Below are 26,718 nucleotides of genomic sequence, written 5' to 3'. Positions count from 1 at the left end.
AAAACAAAACATTGTTATCAGTACTGGAGAATCTGTGGCTCTCCCTCCAGATGTTGTTGTACTCCACTTCCCATCAGACCTAGAGCGGGTGACCAATTATTAGGGATGATGAGAGCTGGAATACAGCAATATCTAGGGTGAGCAAATATGGAAGGCTAGGGGGTTGTATTAGCCGCCTCCTCCAAGATAATGGAGGGCTGTGTTCTCCCACCACCCCTGATTCAGCAAAAATAAAGAAATTAAATTAAATTAAATTAAAAGATGTTCTCCAAATGACATCAAATGCCCTGTGTTTTAGGTCCTTCCTGTGCCAGTGCAGGCCTAAGAGAAGCCTCTTTTTTACCATAGGAGGTGATGGGAAGTAACTGGTTCACTTTTCACAATAGAATCATAGAATCATAGAATTGTAGAGTTGGAAGAGACCACTAGGGCCATCCAGTCCAACCCCCTGTCATGCAGGAAATCCAAATCAAAGCATTTGGCCCAGCTTTCTAGTCTATTCAGGTCAATTTGAATTTTGATTCTGTCCTCTGGGGTATTAGCTTCCTGTTCACTTCCTGTTTTATAAAAAATGGGGGCTCTTCTAGGCCTAAATTGGCTGATAAGGGGGCTCAGTGTGATGGAAATGGTCCACAGATCCCTAGACAGTGTTTAGGGGCAACTTTTTTTTTATTTTTTGCAGTTTGTTTTGACTCCTGTGGGGGCTTCTAACATGATGGAAACTCCCTTCTCACACCTCCAAAGGGGGCATTTGGGAGCACTTTGGGGGCCACAAAACAGGTCTGGGGCCACATGTGTCCCAAGAGCTGCACTTTGCCCATTCCTGATCTAGAAGTGCAGAAGTCCCCAGTCTTAAATCAACTGCTGTTGTTGGCTTCCAACAACTGAAGTTCAGCTGAGTCTTATGCACCCCCAGTCCCCTTTTTCTCTTAGTCCTCTTTCTACCTCAAAGTGTTATCTTAACAGCATTGATTGGGATGGTGATGAAACAGGGCTGGGGAAACAGATTTTTGGTATTGGGTTGCATCATAAAATCTGCAGCAAACAATGCAATAAAGAAAGCTGGGAAAGAACAGGCAAAGTAAACAGCAGCTGCCTCCAGAATGCCTTGGTGACTATGCATGAAGACTAAAGAGAAAAGGGGAAAGTGGATAAACCTGCTTCACTTGGGCTGCATTCACACTGCAGAAATAATCTAGTTTTGGCCCCTTTGACAGTCAAGTTTCAATGCTATGGAATCCTGGAAACTGTAGTTTGTTGTAGCACCAGAACTCTCTGGCAGAGAAAGCTAAATGTCTCACAAAACTACAAATCCCATCATTCCATTGCATTGAGCCATGGCAGTTAAAGTGGTGTCAAACTGGATTATTTCTGCTGTGCAGATGCAGTTTAGGACTGCCTCCTGCTGTTAAAGAAGTGCAGATATATCACTTTGTCTTCCTAACTGGAAATCATAAGAAAAGGGGAGGCTGGTAAAAGCAAAAAATCATCCCTATATGCATTTCGGAAAGAGCTTTCAAGTGATCTGTAGAAAGTTGAACATGTTTTTGTTTATTTGTGCAAGGCTTATCTGACTTAGTTGTTTCACTTCACATCTGCCTGTGGTTAGTTTTGATTTAAAAGTCTGCTGAAATATTTTGAACCGCTTTTCTTTTTGTGATGTAGGAATCCATTTCTGTTCTTTCCATGTTATTTCTGAACCTGGTACCAAACTTTCTGTTAAAAGACGTAATGTTTTGAAGCACATCTACTTCTTTAACTGAGCTTTGCCTATATACCACCTTCACAGGATTTGTTTTAGGTGTCATAGTGAATAACTGTTCTGGCCATTAACTCTTGTAGTTATTTTAAAGCCATTTGAGGACCAGGGTTTAATATGCACTGCAGAAATAATGTAGTTCGACACCGCTTTAACTGTCATGGCTAAATGCCATGGGATTTTAGATTTGTGAGCCATTTAGCTTCCTCTGTCAGAGAACTCTGGTGCCACAACAAACTACAATTCCCGGGATTCTATAGCATTGAGCCATAGTAATTAAAGTAGTGACAAACTGCAATTGTTTCTGCAGTGCAGATTAGACCAAAGATACTCAGGGACTGCCATGAGGATACCGCTATGCAGGCTTTTGGGTCTAAAGTGAGTTCCCCCTTTGCCTGTCCTAATTTCCATGCACTGGTTCAGCACTATTACACTGAGAATCACCCTCACCTCCCACTGAGATGACACACAACCAACACAGTCCTACCAATGCTTACTCAGGAGAAAGCTTGGCTATATATTTGTGCTGCTTACTCCCACAAGGATTCCAGCCTAAAAGAGTCTTACTTCCATGCAGTACTGACCCAAAACAGTTTGGTGCCTGCAACAGAGCATCAAATGGCACAGTCCCTTCTCTGTTTAGGTCAAGGCACATAGTATCCAAAGGCAGCAATGTTGGTCTGGTGCATGAGGCAGAAAACCCCATAACCACCTCTCCCACTCCCTGACAGCTAAGAGATAGAGAGAGGCAGGAAGATAGCTAACAGTGCTTCTCTTTTATGACACTCAAAATCTGCTAGCCCTTTTAACAGAAGATGAAACGCCAGAGGTAATTAATTCGATCTTTTTAGCTGGAATCAGCCGGCTCTGCCTACACGACAAGTAAATCCTTAACTTCAGGTAGCTTTCATGACATGACTGTGATTCAGTGAATTCTAAATTCAGTTCCACAACACAACTAAAAGCATAACCTTGTTATTGTTTAGATGGATGCTTACACTATTTATATGGATCCTTACAGTGAAATGAAATGGAGATGAGTTGAGAAGGCCTAATTATCCAAGGGCTTCCCCCTCACTTCTGAGTTCACTTTGGCCTCTGATTAAATCTGTGAACATGAAAACAAATTAGAGATGGAAGCTTACTTAAGGTGTTGATAACTTGGGAAAATGGATCACATAAACAAGTCCTATATTTTGGGCTAGGCACCAAAGCTGTGGGAGGAAAGATGCCTATTGATTACATAAAATTCACAAGGCAGTACTGTGAAATAAACATTGTGGAAATAGATGTGGAAAGAATGAGATGCAGATTTCTTTATCAGAGAAAAAAATCAAGACTATTTTTTTGATGAAAATAATAATGAAACCATAATTAAATATGACATTGGAAATATACTTTATTTTATATCATATTTAATTATGTTGTTCATCATGATTAAAAGGTGCATGCTAATGACCCCAAATATATTTGATTGTGGCACATTTAGATTGGGAGAGCCAGCATGGTGTAGTGGTTTGAATGTTGGACTATAACTCTGAAGACCAGGGTTTGATTCTCAGCTCAGCCATGAAACCTACTGAGTGATCTTGGCCAAATCACATGCTCTCAACCTCAGGGAAAGGCAATGTCAAACCTTCTCTGAACTAAGAAAAACCCTTGCTAGGGTTGCCTTAGGATCACCATAAGTTAGAAAAACCTTTAAGGCACCCAATGACAACAACCATTTTGATTAAAATGATTAAAAAGTTGTACTTAGCCAACATCACCAATAATTACAACTGCTGGGAGCTGCAGTCCAACAACATCTGGAGGGCAGAACAATTCTCTCCATTGCTGTGGTGGTGAACTGATAAAGGCATTCTCTAAGAAATCCACAGTGCAGCAGAGAGGTCAGTGGAAACAATGGCCAACAAGAAGTGGTGGATGTGGGGATGGAGAAGTAATGAAGAAAGGCTAATTCAAAAACTGTTACTAACCTCATCAAACATGATGCTTTCATGTTTACGTTTAATTCTAAAGTATGATACTGAGACTGAGCAAGAAGAGAGATAATAGCTATTGAGCACAAAATATAGCCAAACAAATAACCCTGTTGAAGTTTAATTTTCATTTTCATGTGATAATGCTGTTGATGTATTATTTCTTTATTTGAACCCTCCATATTGTAAACAATCAACATTATCTATCTTAATATCATCCTGAAATATGTGATAGATTAGAGCTATAATCCTAAATACACATATATATCTGTGAATCAGCTCCATTTAACACCCTGAGATTTATTTCTGAATAAACATGTACAGTGGACCCTTGTTATATGCTGGGGTTTGGTTCCAAAATCCCCCGTGTATAACAAAATCCGTGTATACTCAAGTCCCATTAAATATAATGACATAGCAAAATGGTGTCCCTTATAAAAAATGGAAAATCAAGGTTTGATATTTGAAATTTATACTTTTTTGGAACATTTTCAAACCGTGGATGCTTGAATCCATGTATAAAAAATCTGTGTATAAGAAGGGCCGACTGTATAGGATTATTTTGCAGATGTGGCACTATAAATGAGGAAGGAGGTACAATATTTTAATTAAAAGACTTTTTATTTCACATGTTCTTGATAGTGCTAGTAAAAATGGTGAAAGATCACACAAATATGTATGCTAAGGACTGAAGAAAACCTGGGGCATAAAAACACCACAACTTTTACTCAAATCCACAGGTTCCAACATGCGTGGTTCCTCATTTATCTCAATGGAAAACAGCAGCTTGATACACAGTTCCATTTGTATTCTTGGAACTGCTCCATTCATTGAAATGAATAGGAAATCCCTTCTCTGGCGGGTGAGCATTATGTGTAGATTCTTGCACCTGCAAGGGACTGCTATATCAAGATTATTATCGCCGCGAAACACTGGAATCTTGTAATAGCATTGCGTGAGTTACAAATTGTCTCTTCAGTACAGGCAAATATTGGCTCAGTTCCCAGTCAATCCAATCCATACAGAGCGGACGCAAAACATGCCATTTTGTTCTGACAGGTAGAAACTTAGGCCACCTTGTTACAAGTAGCATAATATTCAAGGTCATTTCATTCTGATTAGTTGCTCCCTTAGCCTTCTTTCCCAGCACATTTTGTGTGGTTAAATAAAAAAAACCAGAGAGAGAGACAGACAGAGAGAAGTCAGCCGGCAGGGGAGGAGACTCTAGAGGAGAGAAGGCAGAGTTTCACCAAGCATATTCATTATTTCATTTAAAATGAGAAAACCATGACATCGAGACACTGTGAGATCATGATCAATAATGGTGGGCTCATGAAATCTGAGAAATCTTTAATGCTCCAACTTGATGGGAGCAACCTCACTTGTATTCAAACTTTTTAAAAGCATGCCCTCCAGCTGTCCTGATTTGGCACGGGTCGACAACAAAACTACAACAAAATTTCTGGTTTATAGTGCAGCTTGCTCTCATATTCACAAGTTAAGACATGGGTGGCACATGCTGCCTGCCAGGATACCTGCGACACCCATTGGCATCTAGAGGATCTGGATTTGCAAAGCTCATCTTTCATCTTATCACTGCATTTTGTCTCCTGGTGAAACACATTCTTGCACACATGGTTCTCCACAAACACTGATTAAAAATATTCTCCAAGCTTAAGCAGTGTATGAATGAAATTTAAATTCTGCTTAATAAGGAAAAAGGCAATCAGAGAAAACAATAATTGTGATATAGGTACGATGGCCAGGGGAAAAATTACCTTATACAGTGCACCCATGTCATACGCGGGCACGTTATATGTGGCTTTCAGCATATGCTGAAAGCCATCCAGGAGCATGTGGGGCGCAAGAGGTGGCGTGTCCCATTTGGATGAATGGGGTGTGCACCCATGGCATGCACACGCTGCCGCACCACCACACGCACAAGCCCCATTCACTTTAATGGGGCTTGAATATGCACGGTATTTGGCTTATGCAGGGGGGGTCCTGTGGCCTCTTTGACTGAGGTCCAAAACACACTGCAGAAATAATCCATTTTGGGACTGCCTTAACTGCCCTGGCTCAAAGTTAGGGAATTCTGGGATTGTAGTTTTGTGAGACACTGAGCCTTCTCTGTCAGAGAGTGCTCCGGATGCCACAATAAACTACAATTCCCTGGATTCCCTAGCACTGAGCCAGGGCAGTTAAAGCTGTTCAAACTGGATTATTTCTGCAGTGTGTTTTGAGTCTAACCATCTGACATATGGTCTTCCTCTCTTTCTACTACCTTCTACCAATAATGATAAAGATTATGATGATATTTATTTCTTACCCGCCTCTGCCCAAGGACTGAGACAGGGAATAACAGCAAATAAACAATACACATCAATTAAAACACTTTAATTAAAACATAGAACAGTTGTATGACGGAGAGGTGGGATATAAATAAAAATTATTATAATTATTATTATTTATTAAAAAGACAGGTGATAAGACACACTCAAAGACAATCCACATTTCCTAGCATTATTGTCTTTTCTAATGTGTCGTGCCTTCTCATGATGTGGCCACAGTATGAAAGCCTTAATTTAGTCATCCTGGCTTCCAGGGGGAGTTCAAGCTTCATCTGTTCTACATCTGGGGAGTATTGTTGTTTCTCTGAAGATGCCAGCCACAGATGCTGGCAAAACGTCAGGGATAAATGCTTATAGAACATGGCCACATAGCCTGAAAAACCCACAAAAAACTATAGTATTGTTGTTTGTTGTTGTGTGCCTTTATTTCAGACTTAGGCCAACCCTGAGACGAACCTCTTTTGGGGTTTTCTTGGCAAGATTTGCTCAGAGGAGGTTTGAATGTGCCTTCCTGAGGCTGAGAGAGTGTGACTTGCCCAAGGTCACAGTGGGTTTCCATGGCCGCCGAGCTGGGATTCGAACCCTTAGTCTGCAGAGTCATAATCCAATTTTTAAACTAAGTGCTTCATAATTCTGGGTCAGTTGAGCCAAGCCTTGACAACTGGAGTTTACCTCTGTAAACATATAATGTCTTAATAACATGATTCCTGCACACCAGTGCCAATGGGAGATGCATGTACACTGCAGAAATAATGCAGTTCAACCCCACCTCAACCGCCATGGTTCCTTCCCACACTAAACCCTGGGATTTGTAGTTTTGTGAGGCACCAGCCCTCTTTGGCAAAGAGGGCTGAAGGCATTTGTAATGACCGGGCCTCCAGTCACTGGAAGACTTCTTCCAGGTAATAAGAGTAAGATGGAAGGGAGGCACATGCAAATACGTAATGACATCACAGCTGATGGAAGGCTCCCTTGGCCAATCAGTGAGCAGGAGCCAGAGTTTCTTCCGGAACCTTCTAAGAGAAAAGCCTCTGAGACCAAGTGGCAGTTAGTGGTTTCTACAGCAGGAATTCAGGTGGATATATCTCCCTTGAGTTAGTCTTACAGGTCATGAAAACTGTAGCATTGTGCCTATATCAAGAAGGCATAATCAGGCAGACAGTCTATGCTAAGCGAAGACCTGTAACTATATTTCACATCCATCAAGGCTGGCATATCACATCCATGTATCAGTTGGGTGAGGATGTGTCAGATTGGAACGTTTAGGGCTCATGCTTCTAGAATTGCACATATTGTACCTCCAAGGCCCTTGGGATCTTGCATGATTCATATCTTTTGCCCTGTTCTGTTTAATTATAATACATACTTCCTTCAAGGTATCTGCTACTGTGACACTCTTCACACCTGTCTCAGATCGGTTGATGCTTGAGAAGATTAGCAGGAAGTAGAACTAGAAGTCCTTAACAAGTCCCAGTGTATGTTAAGGGAAGCCCAATATGAATTCACTGGGTGGTGGCAGCGTGATTCAAGGCTCTCCAGAAAGGAATAGGAACATAGACCAGGAGACTCAGGGAGAAGCTAAGGATCTGCTGGGACCAAGCGCCAAGGCAGGCCTGCTGTTTGTTTGCTTAGACCACAGGGGGATCATCACAGCCTTGTAAAACTACAAATCCCAGGATTCCATAGGAAGCAGCTACAGCAATTGAGACGGTGTCCCTCATCCCTCCACAGCTGTGGCTTTGATTATTCACGGATTTGATTAATATGTTCTCTCTAGGAATATCTAGGTCCTCTTCCAGTGCAACTCTAGGGTCAACTTTAACTAAAAGTTGCACTGAAAGAGCTAGAGATTCCTAGAGAGAATACTCCACTAGGCATTTATAGCTCCTCCAGTGCAGTTCTATGGTCAGTATCTGGCGGACGTTGACCACAGAGTTACCCTGGAGGACCTAGACATTCCTAGAGAGGTGTCCTCTCAGGTAAAACCTAAATGTTTGTTGTTATTTGCTGTTTCTCCGTATTGAGGGGGTCTTGTGCCCTCATCCTAATACTCCCTCAGTCTAGAACAGCCCCTGGCGTTTTGGTAATTCCCTTTGAGAACTGTGCATTCACAGAGTAAGGTCCATTAACTTCTAAGGCGGGCACACGCTGCCTTCGCTTTCGCTCAGCCAATCAGATTCTGAATCAGGCCGCTCTTTTTGGGAAAACAAAAAAAGCAAGAACAAAGGAGGCGGCCGTTAGGGGGCAAACGGCCTCCCCTCTTTAAATGTAGTCGCGGCCCTGGGCAGAGTAGTGGGCGTGGCTTAGATATACAGCGGGCGTGGCTTAGCTATATATGTATATAGTGGGCGTGGTTTAGCTGAGAGATTCCATTCTACGCGCAGCGAGAGTGGGCGGGACGTTCCGTCGCTATGGCAACGAGCGTGGGCGTCTATTGGCTGGGGCGCGGACGACGGGCGGAAGAGGCGTCGTGCTTTGACCCCGGAAGTGTTTACGGTGCCCCAGGTTTGAATGAATCGGGCTGAATCATCGCGGCCCGGCTGAGCGGAAGAGAGAAGGGAAAGAGGAGCCGGGAGGGACTGGGGCCCCGGCTGCTGAGCAAAGGGTAGGCCGCGGCTGCGGTGAGGGAAGGCTTCGGGGGCGGGAGGAAGGGCAGAAGGGAATAAGGGAAGGGGCCTCCTTCTGTCCGGGGGGGCTGGATGGTGAAGGGTGGGCGCCGCCTTCTGCCCTCCGGGGACGAGAGACTTTGGCTGCGTCCGAGCGCTGACTGCTAGGGAGCCCTGGGAGTTGTAGCTTACTGTGACCCCAGGGCTCAGTGTTTCACAAACACTACAGTTCCCAGGATCCCCCAGCATTCAGCCAGGCTCTCAAACTGGAGTATTCCTGCAGTGTGTCTTTGGAGCAAGGCTTCGCAGTGGATGGCCCCTTGGCAAGCCACACGCCGCCTCCTCCGAACCTCTCTCCCCAAGAGAACCCCAGGATGGCTTCGCCTTAGGGCTGCCATCAGGCAGGAAGGGCTGGAAGGCACGCAGCCACTATTCCCTGGCGGCTAAAGTGGCGTCAAAGGGGATTATTTCTGCCGTGCGGATGCAGCTCCTTAATCTAGGATATGGAGGAGACCTGGGGAAGGAGTGGGATGGACGTGTGTGTGAGAGAAAGAGTGTGGACTACAACTCCCAGAGGGCCGTCCTCCCCTCTCCCTCCTTCCTTGTCCAGTATCTTTCCCAAGCTCCCAGATGCCTATCGTCTTCCAGATATTCTAGGCCTAGACTGCCACCATCCCTAGTCCATAGCCAAGGATGGATGGGGACTGCTGTTCAAACACATTTGGGGGCCTCCTGCAGGGCCAGCCTTCATTGCTCTAGGCAGCCCCTAAATACTCTAAGGCACCAGATCCTGACTGATCTGGAAGCTGAGGCCCAGTGTTGGGAAAGGAGCGGGATACAAATACGCTTGGTTCTCCACGTTCGCTAGTGTTAGGAGCACAAGACTCCCCTGGATGTGGAAGACAGCAAGTAACAAAAGCGCCCTGTTTTTCCTGAGAGGAGGCCTCTCTGCGGATCTCTAGGTCCTAAAGATATACTTTCCCTTTGCCTCGAAAACCCTTGGAGCATTCTGAGGCCGTTGCAATCTGGCACAGAAGGGACTCTGCCGATTAGCCTTTCTGATCCTTGCTTCCGTTTTCTGGTTGTTGTGATAAAATTGTTGGTACTGTGTTCCCATTTGGAGTGCTATTAATCAGTTGCGTTTATATCCTGCCCTTTCACCATTGAGATCAAGGGAATATACATGACTGTAGTTTTGGGAGACATTGAGCCTCCCCTGTCAGAGGGCTCCAGCATTCCCTATCACTAAACCAGGGCAGTTCAGGCAGACTCAGTCTGGACTATTTCTGCAGTTGTTCTGGTCCTCAGATGCTGGACTCCTTCTGGCTGCAGTGGTGAGGACAGGGCTGTGTGCGTCTCAGTTCTCTGCTGAGGTCTGGAGGTAAGTCCTGGCCAGCAGTGAGAATTATGGAAGCTGTAGTACCAACATCATGAAGCCACTAGGTTGTTTGCTGTTGGGATACTGTGGGGCATAACCTTTTACCTTCATTAAAACTGTAGTGAATGTTTCACCTATTGCAGCGGTTTTACCTATTGCAACTGAGTTGCTCAAATGCTGGCTGCCAATCAGTGGAGACTTGCTAGGAAAGAAAGAGAATGGTAGTCATTGGGCACAAATACAGTATCTGTCCCTATGGGTTGCTGGTCCTCTACATTAGATAGCCTGAGGAGTACTTCATTAGAGAAAATATAGACACTCTTCTGTACTTTGTTCCATAGAAGGAACATTTATTTTGCCTATGTTTTAATATAAATTAAGTAAATTTATGTAAATCTTGGCCTTTAAAAAATTAACTTGGGAGAATAGAAATACAATTGTCCCTCCCTTTTCATGGACTTGGAATCCACTGTCTTGATCTTCGTGGGAGGGACAGGCGCCCTTTAATAAAATGGTGGTGCACAGCCCTGCACATGTGCCACAGATGCATGCCCCATTATTTTCTATGGGACCCGAATATGTGTGTGAGCCACCATTTTTGCGAGGGGGTCCCCCACGAATTGGGAGGGGCTACTATAATTCATATTATCTAGAACTACTTCGTGGTTTTTTTAAAAAAAATAATTTTCATTTAACATTCCTCCTTTTTAGATGCATTCTGATAGGTGTATATGTGTGCCTGTGTGGATGCCTGCGTCCTTCTAAGCCAATCTGTTGTTCTTGTTGCCGCTGTTTTAATCCCTGAGTGTGCAACCTGGTGTCCTCTGTAGGTTTTGCGCCACACCACTGATCGGTCCTAGCCACCATGGGCAATGGTCAAGTATAATAGAAGTGGTAAGGGAAAAAGCGCACCACTTTCCACTCCCAAAATGCACAACATCTTGCTTATCTTTTTGTCAAAATCAGTAATGGACTTGCTACGCATGTTAAGCAAGAGAAAAAGAAGCAGGGCAACATTTGAGAAGGGAAAGGAGGGCATGAATGCAACAAAATTAGCTCACACAGGTTCCTTGTGTTATGTATGGAACCATTCTACATTAACATGTTTTTGAAAAGCTTTGAAATAATTCGGTAACAGCTCCATGTTTATCAAGAGCTAATCATTTCATATGGTCTGAAACTGGTACAAATCAGATCATGAGAAAAGTTTCATGTGAGGTTTGTGCTGAAGTTAATCATTAGGTGCTTATATGGAAACTTGCAGCTTGTTAGACTATACAAGCTATTAATAGAAGATGTTAACAAAATCAATAGTAGTATGTTTACCTTGCTTTAGTTACATCTCACCCCAGTTTAAAATTCTGAATGGTATTTTTGCATGGGAATAGCATTAAAACAATACTGAATTATGCATAAATATTTGCACATGGAAATGTTGTGATAATGGAAGTGCTTATTGTATTTGTGGAGAGCTCCTGGTGTATTTGTTCATTAACTACTTCTGGTAGCTCAGCAGCATCCATCTGCAAAAAGGTGTATATAGGAAATTGTGAAAAATATTTCCCAGATTTTGTAAAACGTTTAACCATTGTAAATAAGTAATAAAGGCTGGTTGCCAACAGTCTTTTAGGATGACCACACACTTATAATTATATCTTCTTGGTGTTTTTACGATTTTATTGTTGTCCGTATTTTACTATGTGATGCTTTAATTTTATAACTTGTTTGTAGATTGTATGCTGTTTGGCAGGTATTATCTATATTTTTAACTTTCGTGTGTCAAGTGCTGTGTAAAATTTTACAGCACTATATAAATAAATGTTAATAATAATAATAACAATGTTACAATTAGCTTGCATTTAAAGATTGAGCAGCAGCATTGTGTCCAACACAGGCACGTTGTCCGACATCCTTCCCATCACCTTTTCTCTGGGTTCAGTGTTGTGTGCAATTGTGTGTCAACCTTGGTCAAAATGAGCTGCTAATTACATATTGGGAATGCTAATAAAAACTGGATTCTCAATGAATTTAGGAGTGTTGCTGTGCTGAAATTGTCAACATTAGCATGCAGCATTGAACTTGAGTGGATTGCAGAAGTGATAATGTTTAATAGTTTTTTGTGGGTTTTTCAGGCTATGTGACCATGGTCTAGAAGAGTTTCTTCCAGACAAAAGTCTTCTAGAACATGGCCACATAGCCGAAAAACCTACAAAAAAGTATGGATGCCAGCCATGAAAGCCTTCGACTTCGTAATGTTTAATATTTTTCCCCATCAGTTAATTGCCGTTTGACATTTGCAGGCTCAGTCCTGAACAGTTCACAAGTTCATGATAGGTTACCTCTAAAACAGCAGCAGGCAAAGTGCTCTTGATGGGCTACATGCAGCCTGCAGGGACATTTTTGTAGCCCACGCCTGCTTTTTGGGTGGCCTCCTGGACCGTATATTTTGCACAGGTGGTCTTGGGGCTAGATGAGAAACAGGAGTGCACAATTGGCCACTCCATGGGGGGGGGGGGGTCATTAAGGGATTGCTTCTAGGCCTGGTGTGGCCTGTGGGAGGTACCTGGAGGTGAAAGTTTAGCCTTCCAGACATGTCAGGCTTGCTAATTCCTGCTTTAAATGTTTTACCCAATTTTAATTGGTGTAGATGCATGATGGTTTTAGAATGCGCATGTGCTTGGAAATTGGTATATCATCCTTAAATAATCCCATGTATATAGTGTATTCCTGCACATCAGGAGGTTGGACTGGGTGGCCCTTGTGGTCTCTTCCAATTCTGTGATATTTATTGGTATACTTGAATATGATATACATTAGGTTGGCATGCCCTTTGCCAAGGGAAGTCGGTGCTCTAGTACCATTATACACACAAAGCAGCTGAACAAGACATATCATTAACAAGCTACAACATATTATGGAGAACAATGCTTCCTTTTCAAGAGCTCTAGGTGCTGGACCTTTATCACCTGCAGACAGTCCCCAAATGTCACTCACCCATAATGGGACACAGCATGGATGGAAAGGCAGGAACAAAACCCGTGACAAACACAGGTGCCAACTCTGTTTCAACGTCTACAGTATGTGAGCAGCAGCATCACAAGGCCTAATACCATCAACACTTGCTCATCTTATAAGGCAGTGATTCCCAAACTTTGGTGCCGCCATTCAATTACATGGGACTCCAACATATGCGAAATTTGCCTTACACAGGGTGGGTCAGTCCAGAACGAATCCCCTGCGTATGGCAAGGAAGGACTATATTAAAAATCTGTTTTTCTCACTTGGTCTCCAAGGTGCTACAGGATTCCTGTATCTTTTTATAGGAGATTAACTTTGGCAACAGTTAATGTTTTCATACTGTCTAATCTTGATTATGTAGTAAACTTTAACTTAATTCACAAAATTGAATCAGTTATATAGCACCTGTAGTGTGACAACCTGAGATCAGAATAAGGTTCCATGGTCCACCTGGATCTTTAGTATGTCTCTGGAGATCCCCAAGATAGAAAAGCTCTTGCTTTGTTTGTTTGATATTAAGATTTACATGTTTACATGTTCCTTCTTTCTCTTCACATGCATGTGACATACAGAAAACCTGTCCACAAATAATTCCTTAGAAACTGATAATACTAAAAATTTAAACAATTTGTAATTTCTCAATGTTTAAAAAATCAACAAGCGTTTACAATTTTTTAAAATCTCAATGAATCTCTAATTTTATAACAAGAATTCAATCACAAAAACCATTAATAGAGCCCTAATTTATTCAGCAGATTGTTCTTTTTATCAGACTCAGAGAAGATTAAAGACATTAACATAGTTATATCTAAGATTCTTGGAGACTCATAGCACTTGTAAGTCCCATTGGTTTCTGTGAGTCTACTCTTATTTGTGACTACCCATCACAACATTTGTTTTAAATAAGAGCATTATTTCTCGTTGTCAATTTAAAGGCTTTGGGGAAAATCACTTCTGTTCTGCATAATTTTCATAGCTTTAAACAATGGCTATTTTCTGTGCTACATTCAGAAAGTTTTGGGGTCTGCACGATCTTGGGCAGGAGTAACACACTGCCTAAAACAATAGGAATGTTTTTGTATGCTAACAGTTGCTGTTCCTTCTGTTTAGGTAATAACTGAAGTTCACCTCGATCAGTTATTGGTATCAAGCAAAGACTGAAACAAGGTTGGTGAAAAGAACTGAAAACTAAGTGAATGTAAGGTAACAATAAAATAGCTCATTTAGAATCTTATGTTTATAGCATTATTGCTTGGGATTGCCTGGAAAGGTAATTCTACTATCCAGGATTTTGAGAATTCATGGAACTAGATATGCATTTAGCATCACTGGTTCTTCTGTCTCAATTGAGCCTGTGCCATTAGATTGGGGATAAAACATTAAAGGAAGTTGGTGTGCAATGCCAGCACAACTACTCTGGTGTAGTTAGACAATGAGGAAATCAAAATTGTTAAAGAGTTCCTGTACCTTAGATCAATCACTGGTCAGAATTGTGACTGCAGTCAAGAAATAAGGCTAGGAATAGGAAGTGCAGCTATGAAAGAAATAGAAAAGATCTTAAACAGCAAAGATATACAGTTGGCCCTCTGTTTTCGCAGGGGATCCATTCCGGACCCCCCCATAAAATGGAGGCTCGCACGTATTCAAGCCTCATAGGGCGTGGCCCATTAGAAATAGCAGAGATTGCCCTTCTGCAGATAGTTGAGGCACGGACCTCAGATCCACGAGTTATTATTATTAACCTTTATTTATGAAGCGCTATGAGGGGCAACTGTATATCTAAGCACTAACAATAGAATCATCAGCGCCATTCCCCATCACCATGTACAGATGTGAGAGACAGTGAAGAAAGTGGATAAGAAGAAAATCAACACATTTTAGATGTTGTGCTGGAGAAGAGTCTGAGGATACAATGGATGGCCAATCCCAGACAAATGGGTCCTTGAATAGATCAAGCCTGAACTCTCCCTGGCAGCCAAGATGATCAAATTGAGGGTGTTATTTTGGCCACATTATGAGGAGGCATGAATAATTAGAGAAGACATTAATGCTAGGGAAAGGTAGAAGGTAGTAGAAAGAGGAAGGCCACACACTAGATGTTGGAAGCAATCAAGGAGGTCATGTGTCTTAATCGGGGGGGACGTAAACAGAGCAATAGTGGGAATAGGATAGCGGGGCTCATCCATGGGGTCGCCATGTGTTGGAGTTGACTTGGAAGCAGTTAATGGTAGTTGTTGCACCAGCAGTGACAGAAGGAAAAAGGCTGTGGGCATGGCAGGTGATCAGGAAGTCAGACATTTAAGAAATACATTGTTTGGAGTGGGAACATTTTGTCAGGCTTTCCATGTCACTGCTCTGCAGCCTTGGAAAAAGTGTAAGGCTAGAGTAGTACATAATAGGGTTCTTGACTAACTTGTGATTGATCCATTACTGAAACTCAGCACCTCACGAAAGGGCTTCTACTCACGCAACAAATGTTCCTTCCTCTCTTCCAAATTCCATCCCCTTGTGTTGCAAATGGTTCCCAAACCTCAGGAGCAGATTTTTTAAGTCATGGGAGGTGTACTAAACAGAGGAAAAGAATTTTCCCTCCATCTCATCCACTAACTAAAGCTAATGGAACTAGCACTAACTGTTAGTGAGATGGATTAATTGGGTATCACCCATTGTAATTTGTATTAACTGGTATACTTAACACAGAGTACAGTCTAGGGAAGGCTGAAGATTTGTTCAAAATAGTGGGTCTTTTTATTCTTGTACCATGTTGGGATATCTACATTTTATTAGCTTCTTTGTCTTATATTTAGAAATGATCCATTACATGGTCTCAGGCAAAAAAAGCCATTTTCTGTTGCACAAAAATCATATTACAAGTAGAACAAGAAAAGAAAAGAAGAAGAAAAAAACTTGATGTGATGTGTGAACCCATATGTGTTGACGAGGCATATAGCCACAAACCACAGTTTGTGGTGGTTGTGCCTTTAAATCATTTCCAGCTTATAGCAATCCTAAGGCAAACCTGTCACAGGGTTTTCTTGGCAAGGTTTGATCAGCAGGGAGAGTTGCCTTTGCACCTTTTCTAAGGTTGAAAGAGTGTGATTTGCCCAAGATCACCCAATAAGTTTGCATGACGAAGTGGGTATTCAAGCCCTGGTCTCCAGAACCCAGGTCCATTGCTCAAACCACTACAACACACTGGCTCAATTAGAAATTGGAAATCCATGAATCATGGCTTGTCTTAATGGTAAAATCCACAGTTAAATCATTTCCTTGACTTGTTTTCCTAACTGCCAGTCCTGAAATGGGAAGTGATAAAAGAAGTGGGAGTAGAAAAAAATGGGGGAGACAAGCCACAGTTTAGTGATCTGCTGTACAGTTTGTAGATTAAGTAGCAGATCATTATTAACCACTTGTTCTAGAGATCAAATGCCAGAGAATCAGAGGAACACCCTAGGTTTCTTATCCAAGCTGAGATTTTCATATATGTGTGTTTATTATTTATTAATAAAAATATTTCTATCCTCTTATATCAAAAGGTATATCAGGATGGTGTATAAATCAATTTTAAATAATTTTTTAAAACAATACAAAAATAATTTGCAGTCAAAAAGCATACTGAATAATTTAAAAACTACAACAAATTAAAACTGTTTAAAACTATATACCTGTAAAGGTTTGGGCATTATAGTACAGTTGAAATAGATTGTCCATAACTGAAATCTTTTATTATTAACCTTTATTTATGAAGCACTGTAAATTTACACAGCGCTGTACATACAATCTTTTTAGTTAGACGGTTCCCTGCCCTCGGGCTTACAAATCTAAAAAGACATGACACAGAAGTAGAAGAGAGTGGTGGAGGGAAAGGGTAAGAGGTCCAGCAGTTCCTCTCTACCTCCAAGGCCTGGACCAAGGCAGATGGACTGGAGGGAGGGCTTGGGTTCTTAATGGATGGTTAATCATTTTCCAGGGAAAATACATACTCTCAAGTAGGATAATGCATATACAGTACATAGCAATACAGGAAATGGTTTGATAAACAGACAACAAAAGAACACCAAATAGCAAGCGACAATTATGCAATGCCTGGGAAGGCTACTCTGAACAGGTTGGTTTTCAACTCCATTTTGAAGCTGGTTAAAGAAGTGATGGCTCTTGCTTGTGGGGGAAGAAGGTTCCAGGAGTGAGGGGCAGCAAGTGAAAAGGGGCGAATCCGGGATGGGGCAGAGGAAATCCTGGGCTGAGACAGGAACCCTTGACTACCAGAACGGAGGGCCCTGGTGGGAAGGTGAGGAGAAAGAAGGTCTGATAAGTAAGGAGGGGCCAGTCCATGGAGGGCTTTAAACATCGACAACAGGAGCTTGTACTGAATGCGGAAAGGGAGAGGGAGCCAGTGAAGGGATGCCAACACAGGAGAGATGTGGTCAGAGCGGTGGGTGGAAGTGATAATGCGTGCAGCTGAATGCTGAACAGAGATTAAAGGACGGAGGTGAGAAAGAGGAAGCCCAGCCAGGAGGACATTACAGTAATCAAGTCGTGAGATCACTAGGGCATGGACCAGGATCTTGGCCGTAGAGGCGGAGAGATATGGTCGGATTTTGGCAATATTGTACAAGAAGAATCTACAAGCCTTGGCTGTGGTCTGGATCTGGGGGATACATGACAGAGAAGAGTCAAAGATAAAACCAAGACTGCGGGCTTGCTGGACTGGTTGAATAGAAATGTTGTTCACAGAGACAGAAAAGGAGTGTTGAAGGGTGGGCTTAGGAGGAAAGACAAGAAGCTCTGTCTTGGACATGTTGAGCTTCAAACTCCGATGGTGCATCCACTGCGAGACAGCTGTGAGGCAAGACGAGACTTGCTGTTCAAGCCTTGGAGAAAGGTTGGGGGCGGAAAGATACAGCTGGGTGTCATCGGCATACAGGTGGTAGGAAAAGCCAAAAGAGCTAATGAGTTTTCCTAAGGACGGTGTGTAGAGAGAAAACAGAAGGGGACCCAGAACAGAGCCCTGGGGAACTCCCAACAGATAAGGGAACAGGAGAAGAAGTCTGACCCCCTGCAACTACTGCAAAAGATCTGCCAGACAAGTAAGATCTTAACCAGTCGAGAACAGAGTCGGAGAACCCAAGGTCAGAGAGTATGTCAATTAGGAGAAAGTGATCAACAGTGTCAAAGGCTGCAGACAAATCGAGAAGGATGAGAACAGAGTAAAGGCCATTAGCCTTGGCCTGTAAAAGGTCATTCGAAATCTTAGTGAGAGCTGTCTCTGTAGAATGCCTTGGGCGGAAACCAGACTGAAAGGGATCGAGGATGGAGTTGGCTTCAAGAAACTCAAGACAGCGCGAATAGACAACCCGTTCCAAAACCTTAGAAAGAAAGGGGAGAAGAAAAATCGGACGATAGCTAGACAGAGAGGAGGGGTCAAGAGAAGGTTTTTTCAGAATTGGGGAAATGAGAGCATGTTTGAAGTCCAACGGGAAGGAGCCTGTAGAGAGAGAGAGATTGAAGATATGGAGAAGTGAGGGCAGAAAGGAGGGAGCTATAGAGATTAGAAGACGAGTAGGAATTGGATCAAGAGAACAGGTTGCAGGTTTGGAGGAATTCAGAAGTGTAGAGAGTTCATCCAAAGAGGCAGGAGGAAACACAGAAAATTTGTTAGGCGAGGGCGATAGAAGATTAAGAGCAGAAGAAGAATCGGGGGGACTATCTCAGAGCGAATAGTGGCAATCTTAGAGATGAAATAATTAGCAAAGTCATTAGGAGATAACGATGAAGAGACAGAGGAGGAGAGGGAGGTTTAAGCAAAGTGTTGAGGGTGGAGAACAAACGCTGCGGGCGCCTCTCATTGGCGGAGATCAATGATTTGTAATAATTCTGTTTTGCCATAGAGAGGGCGCGTGAGAGGAACGAAAGAACAAATTTGAAATGAATAAAATCAGCCCACTCTTTGGACTTTCTCCAAAGACGTTCAGCTGCTCTAGAGCAGGACCGGAGAAACTTAATGTTGGGGGTAAGCCAGGGCTGAGGCCTAGTCTTAGAGGAAGAAGTGCGGACAGAGACAGGGGCAAAATGGTTGAGAGTTGAGGAAAGAGTGGAGTTAAATAAAGACATTGCTGAATCAGCAGAATCCCCAAGATTTAGGGAGGAGACAGATGAATCTAGGGTCAGACCAAGATGGTTAGAGTCGACAGATTGAAGTTCACGAAAATGGCGTTGAATAGTATGGCGAGGAGGAGGGGTATAAGTAAGAGCAAAGGAGATTAAATGATGGTCAGATAGTGGAAAGTCAAGTGCCAGGTAGTCTGAAATGGCGCAGTTAGCAGCAAGAACTAGGTCAAGACAGTGACCAAGAGAATGAGTTGAAGAGTTGGAATGGGGTTGGAGGCCAAAAGAAGCTAGCAGAGAGTTAAAGCGAGATGTTGTAGGGTTATTGGAATCGTCAACGTGGATATTGAAGTTTTAAAATCAGTTTACTTCAAAATGGAGGAAGGCAAGACATAATTCTAATTTTAAAAAGAACAGTGAATTACTTTAAATATGTCTAGTTGGAAATACACCTTTACCCTTAAAAGACAGGAATATTTGCATATAAAATTGGTTTACATTTTATAGATGTGTGTATTTGTATGCTTTCCTATGTATATTGATCTTCCATTCGAGTGTACAGTCACTCCTCCTTTCTCGCGGACTTGAGCTCCTCTGTCTTGGATATTCACAGGGGCAACCTCCTTTATTGTCAATGGAGAGTGCCCCTGCAGTGCATGCCCTGCACACGCTTGTAGGCACGCACCCCCATTCAAGCATATGGGGCTTGAGTATACGCAAGTCTCCATTAATGGGTGTGTTCCGGAACGGAACCCCTGCAAAAGGAGAGGTCCAACTGTAGTTAAATCTGATGTATAGATGCTCCAGGTGTGTAAAGAATCACCAGACTTAATTATCTTTAATTAATTGAACTAAAAACCATCTTATTACATCACAGATATCACACATGAGATTTGTACTAAGCATATCAACACCTGAGCAAGAAATGCGCCTACTATCTATTATTATTATTATTATTATTATTATTATTATTTACTTGTACTCCCAATATAGAGACTGTAGGTGGCTAACAACAAATTTAAAACAGGACTGTTTAAAAATAACAGAACATTTAAAAATATAAATATATATATTTTTTAAAAAATGACACAAGTTAAAAAGTTAAAATTGTTATTAATTAACAACCTAACATGGGGTTTCCATGGCAAGATTTGTTCAGAGGGAGGGTTTAACATCTACCTTCCTCTGAGTCAGAGAGAGTGTGACTTGCCCAAGGCCACCCAGTAGGTTTCCCTGGCCAAGCTATCTAATTATAAACTGCCAAATTGACTGTAACTGACTTTAAGTCCATCATACTCTCATGCATTAAACAAGGATATGGCAAGACCAATTTTTGGTACTACACCTCCCCATCTCCACCCCTGATAATAATATGCCTGACTGTTGAACCTAAGTATGTGGACATCTGTAGTACTCAGAAGTGAGAAAGCTGATGTGCCTGTGTTCAACTTTGGCTCAGAACAATTAATAATGGTTCGCACCATTGTTATCTAAGACAGTGAGAATTTCAGAACTAGTAGTGACATGCTGCATATGAAAATGTTACTACTACAGCACTATGACAAAAGGATGGAATGTTTGTGGCACAGACTCATTCTACAGCATTCCATATTTAACAAGATTTGGAAATGTGTCGAACAAGTGTATAGCCTTTGGTATTTTAACTAAAGCCATTTCATGTTTACAGCATTCTTTTGGTGTAATGAGTTCATTAAAAAAAGCTTTTGATGCTAATTTAGTAAATCTATAATTCATTCAGCATCTTTCATATGCAGTTTTGATGCTAACTGACAAGCTGTAAGTTAATTAGCACAGAACCTACTAATGAGGATGTTAAAAATCTTAACTTTTGAGTCTTCATATTGATGTCCTCTGGACATACTGAAGGAAACTGATATACTGGTAGGGAGGTGTTATTGTTTGCTAGCTTGCTATGCTGATGCTTTTTCAGGTGAGTGGGGTCAAGGGAGGAAGTTATTTTATTTTTATTTTTTTTGCAATTTTAAAGAAATGAATATTGCAAGAAAAGCTTGTCTTCTCCCCCCCCCCCCCAAAAAAAAAAAATCTGGGTATAACCCAAACCCAGTATACTTAAATTAAGGTTTTTAATTAGTATGGAAGACAGCTTCTTGAATTAATATGTGGTGTTAATTAATAGGAAGTCTGATGTTGTGTTGTAATTACTACCAATATATTTGACATAATGAGTGACTGTAGGTGACTTGCATGGAGCATAATTTACTAAACACATTAGAGCCTAGGTATGCAATCACTTTTTGTTTCTTTCCATTAGAAAATATGGATAGACTTCTACGACTTGGAGGAGGCATGCCTGGTCTGGGACAGGTTAGTATCCAGCTTGTTGGTATTTTTTCCCCTAAGATTTAAATAAATTTACAAGTCATACCTCTCACCTTTGTTTTGTTTGTTTGTTTGTTTGTTTGTTTTGTTTTTTGGTTAAATATCACTGTGTGTGAGCTCTGTAAGAGCAACTCTGTGTGTTGAACCTGACCATGCTTGAATCTCTGATGCTTAGGAATCAGCTGTTTCCAGTGGAAAGTACAGTGATGGGACAGCATATTCAATAAGTTAGAGTTCTTGGATTTCACTGCCTTATCATTTTATTAAAGCACACCTAGTGTCATCTTAAAGATTTGGCGTGGCATGATGTTTAATAAGTAATGCCCTACTTCATCATGTAAATTAATGTAAATTATTTCAATGGCTTTAATGTAGTTTAACTATCCAAACAGAATTTGAGAGTATGCAAGGTAAGAAGAAGCAAGATATTTTCATTTGTCATACGGATTTGGATGTTGTTCAGAGGAGACGATTTGTCAAACTAATCAAACAGGCAATGGAAAATAGAAATCCTTTTCAAACAAACTTTCCCTGGATTGATCAAGAGTGACGGTTCATTTCTTATTCATATAGCACTGTATGTATGTGAGCACACTTCATGACGCATACAGCTTGGTCACCACAGTAGGTATGTTAGACTGTAAAAGCATTCTGAACACTTTCTGCCATGGTTGATAAAATATTCCAATAAACATAGCTGTTCAGTTTCATTTTTAATAACTTGCTATGGAATTAATCATCCAGTGTCTTTCATCCAGTGAACAGTCTTATTTCTGCCTCCATAAAATAATGCACATTGTTCCACTCTCTTAGAGAACTTCTTCCACCCTTCACTGGTCTGTGGCTGTTTACAAACAGCAGTTTGGGTTTTGAGACTATCCTGGCCTATTCATATCATTTAATTTGTTTATAAAGATTCCCATTTTGGCTTCGTAGTTACTTTTAACTCTCCTAAGAGCTAAAGTGACCCTGTTTTTTAAGATAGTGGTGCTTGACTTAGTTGGGCTCTTAAGATTTTTTTTAGTACACACAGACATGTGTATGTACACACGCACCACTCTTAGTTCACAAGAGATTCTCAAGCAGTAAGTGTAATGTTATAAAAGATAAATACAGTATAATAGTATAATTACAAAATAATTTACAGAAAATCTATTTGACCAACAAGCAAGCAGAGTACTTTTAAAGAAATATCAAATAACCTGGACAAAAAGGGACATTTCACTTTGGTTCCAAAAGGACAGCAACATCATCACCAATAATTCCTCCCCTGGGAAAGCACTTCAGTATCTGGGCACTGCCATGGAAAAGGCCCTTTTATGAATGTATATGTATTTCTTCCACTGATGTAACTCAGAGAAGAGTCTCCTCTTCTTTATAAACAGGTGGGGTGATATGGGATCAGGACCTTTTTCTACTTCCTGATTGAGCAGCCAAGCCAATCAGTCTTCAGTACTCGATTACTCCTTAAAAACCTATATATAGTGTTTCTCCCATCACCCAAATTTTATGTCACCTCCACATTTTTTAACTAGTATCATGCTGCTGTCATTGTAAAGGTTTTGGGAGGCAACTGCTGTTTTATTTTGTCCTCAGCCAAAATTTTTGTATAAAGTTGTTAAGTATGTTTTATTTGCTCAAATGTCAGAATGAATAACCCAGTATACAATTACATTTCCTTTGGCATTGGCATTATAGCCATGTTTGTCCTTAGATTTTTTCTCTCAATTCTTTGCAGAGCCTGGTGCTCCTAAACCCACTCTTTTAAATGAACTTTAAAAATAAGTTACTTTAAAATAGCCAGAAAATGAGAGTGACTGAGACTGATTCACATGAGAGTGAATCTTGGCAAGAAGATCAGGGGCTTCATTACAGCAATAGTGTTCTGTCTCTGTGACCAAATTCAGAACTGGGTATGTTGTATGATATTACCCATGTCCAGTTTCAAGTGTGTTTATGCTGTTTATCTTTTAACATTTTGTTTGTGAGATCTGTTCTGGTAATGCAGTTCACAATGAACAGGGCAACTGATCTGCCAAATCACCAAGACTGGAATATGGACAGTAAAATTAGCATAATGCTTTCGCTGAATTTTAATGCTTGACAGGTTCATGTAAGATTTGAGAGTGGGCTGTCTTATTTTTGGGACCTGTCTGATTTTTCCCAGGTAGGAAAGGAGAGGTGTTATGAATGTGTTTGAGTTAGGAAATTGAACACTGCTTTGATAGAACTTCTGATTCCAATGGATACTGGGTATTTGAACCATTTGAGGCCTCTGATAATAGAATTCAGACATTTGATATTTGCCAATTTACCATACATCAACTTTTATATTGCTCTGAAGGATCCTCCAACTATTCAGAGCAGGTTTTTGGGTTGTAGAGGGGAAGGAGGAATTTGGAAAAATGTGTTTTTCTGCCCCATGTCCACTAGATCAAAAGTCTGTCTGTGAACGTGGGGACAGCACTGGATGCAACCCGTAGTACTTTGTTAAATATTAATCCTATATAGGCATGCAGAATGTGAGGGTGTTAAACATGAAAGGCAATAGAGCATGCTAGCCCACCTTCCATTTTACAGACCTCCATTTATCTCTCATCTTGTCCTCAACATGTGACATATAGTGTTATAAAGGAGAGTGCTCCCATGTATGTGGAGATGTTCCATATGCAATTGGACACTGGAAGGACTAGCACACTCCCTTTCATGGCTTCCTTACAATGCATACATTCTGAAAACCTATGTAACATTACAGAATGCTACCAGTATCGCAGAGTTTATAGAGCTGTGTGTAAAGTTGGTCAGTACTGTACCAGGGATACCTCAGAGAAATTGGGAGATAAATGTTGTGGTTTCATTACAGAGAAATAGAAGACCTTTCTTATTTACATAAATGTCTTTGACAGAACAACAGAATTTGTGGATAGAATGTAATGGTGTTCTATGGCTTTTGGTCCAGTAGATGCCACAGTTAATGGAAAAGTAATTTTTATTTCCCCCCTCATAACTGCCTCCACCTCCTCCCAGTCTGTTCTAGACAGTTGGGGACAGCTCTCTAGGACAGTGTGGAAAATTTCAGCAAAGGTGGGATCTGCAGAGGAAAGAGCAGATCAGCAGAAGTCCTTATCCCATTAGTGGAAGTATCTTCTGGATCAGAAGCCACACTGAGCTGAAAGACACTACTTGGTTCCACACTGTATATCTTATTAAAATTGTTATAGTAACTTGTGAAAGTATGCTTCTGCCAATCCTGTTGCATATGCCTGCATCTGAATGCAACTCTGGAACACTATACATGCATGAAATTTTATCCCAAACTGAAGTTATTCCAGCATTCTTCGTTAGTATTTAAACTGTATGGTGAACTGCTGTTTTAATTTGCCTGAATTTTAGCTATAGCTATCTCATGGAGTCTTGTTCAGTAAAAGATCGTGACAGTAGATGGAAAGAAAAGTATGCAGTTATTATCCAGCTCTTATAGTTGTTTCTGGTTGAATAAAAGTTTATTAATATAGTTGAAACAATGCTCTGAATGTCTTGTAGTTTGGTATTATTTTTATTAAGCAAGCATACAGCACTTAAAAACAAAACTATAGAACTTAAAATCTAAAAAGCAACAATCAAGAATAGGTGCAATATCAAATGCATGTGAACTTGTCCTGCCTGCTACATAGGCATTGAGGCAGCCTAGACCTCTTATTGGGAGAAAGAGCAATGCAGTGCATCATCTTTTCATAGATCAGTTCAAACTACCTTCTTAACCATGCCTTGGAGCAGTAGTTTGTAATGGTTTCAGATCTCACACATACCTTTAATCCACACATGCATTTGAGGACTTTTATTTTTTAGAATACGTTTGTGTAGTAGTAGCTGTGTAGTAGTAACCTGCCTAAATTCATACTATGACCCTGTAAATGGATTCCAACTCCCTTTCCCCTTTGTTAAAGACCTGTCATTTGGAGAACTGGAAGCTAGTAAAAGTCAAGCCATGTCTGACTTATTCTCCTCTTTTTTTCTTTTTCTTTTTTTCTTTGGTGCCTGAAAGAAGGAGTTTGAGATTTCCAGTGGCAAAACATAGCTTATCATTACATCTGAAAGTGCCACTTATGATTTACTGGAATCATAGTTTGCTTGTGCATTAGAAGCCTAGATCTTCGATCGTGGTTTGAACTGTCACCTGAATGTGGTGTTTTGGAGAAAAAGAGAAACTGTTGTCACTTAGCATGTGTCTGAGCAGCCTAGTTAAGTTTTCAGCATACTGGGGAAAGTAGGGTAAAGCTGAATAAATGAATGGTTAGAACAGATTCTCCTTTCAAATGGCTTGGTGTGACGTATTCTCGCAAAGCTGTTGCTCTTACTGTATGCTTCCAAGTTGTTTCTGTCTTACAGTGACACTAAGATGACCCTCTTGTAGAGTTTCTTAACAAGATTTGTTCAGAAGGGTGTTGGCTTTGCCTTTGTCTGAGGCTGCGAGTAACTTGGCCAATGTCACCCCGTGGATTTCCATGGCTGTGCGAGGAGAATTCAAACCCTAGTCTCCCATAGTCCTAGCTGGCTCTGACACAGTACTCTGGGCAAATGTTTTTTCACTTACAAGACAAATTAAGTAGAGATTTCTCCAATAAGTTACAAGACATAGCTTTACAATTCCATTGTGTTGACTAAGGATTCGGAAATTACTAATTTAATTCATTAATGCTAGTTAAATGTTGTTGCTGCATTTCCTTTTCTGAATTTTAAAATGTCGTTTCTTGTGCACAATAGCATTGACAGCTGGTGACATGATGATGTGTGTGGGTGGGTAAATAACCCAGAGTAACACTGTATACAGCCCTCAAAAAGAGTAACTGAAACGCCAGCTAAGTCTGTCCTTGAATACAGAACACAGTCTCTGCCATATTTGCTTACTGCAACTTTGGCTAGATGCTTTTAACTGATGTCTTGTGGAAATAGATGTTAAGGTGGACCACTTCTTTAAAAAAAAGAAGCAGAGGGAGGGGTGACCTGTCTCCTAGCAGTGTTAGCACTTCAGCTGGAAATAAAGAGGCAAGAATTGCAAATAGCTATTTTGTTTGAATAATAGGCTTGCCAATTAGCCATCAAGTGCTTCCATCTGTGAAATTGTTGATCAGATGGGTTAGCTGGGACACTTCCAGAT

The 26,718-nt window shown here is 41.2% G+C and overlaps 1 protein-coding gene across 2 annotated transcripts in view; it reads left to right on the top strand.

Annotated features, from left to right (window-relative positions):
• The first annotated feature begins 8,555 nt into the window (after positions 1 to 8,555).
• Positions 8,556 to 26,718, top strand: part of PSMD14 (proteasome 26S subunit, non-ATPase 14) — a 66,951-nt gene continuing 48,788 nt past the window's right edge. The window contains exons 1-3 of one of the 2 annotated variants that reach the window (XM_089519895.1): positions 8,556 to 8,697; positions 14,205 to 14,261; positions 21,493 to 21,545. In XM_089519895.1, the coding sequence (XP_089376021.1) occupies positions 21,498 to 21,545 (48 nt within the window). In that variant the 5' untranslated portion in view covers positions 8,556 to 8,697; positions 14,205 to 14,261; positions 21,493 to 21,497. Of the gene's footprint in view, positions 8,698 to 10,919; positions 10,971 to 14,204; positions 14,262 to 21,492; positions 21,546 to 26,718 lie in introns of those variants that run through there. The other variant, XM_089519896.1, reaches the window with a different exon arrangement.

The sequence above is a fragment of the Sceloporus occidentalis genome, unplaced genomic scaffold (genome assembly GCF_023333645.1).
Source record: "Sceloporus occidentalis isolate IW3139 unplaced genomic scaffold, rSceOcc1.0.p SCAF_4, whole genome shotgun sequence".
Lineage (NCBI taxonomy): Eukaryota > Metazoa > Chordata > Lepidosauria > Squamata > Phrynosomatidae > Sceloporus > Sceloporus occidentalis.
The sequence above is the reverse complement of the archived record's forward strand: the minus strand, read 5'-3'. Positions and strand labels throughout refer to the sequence as shown.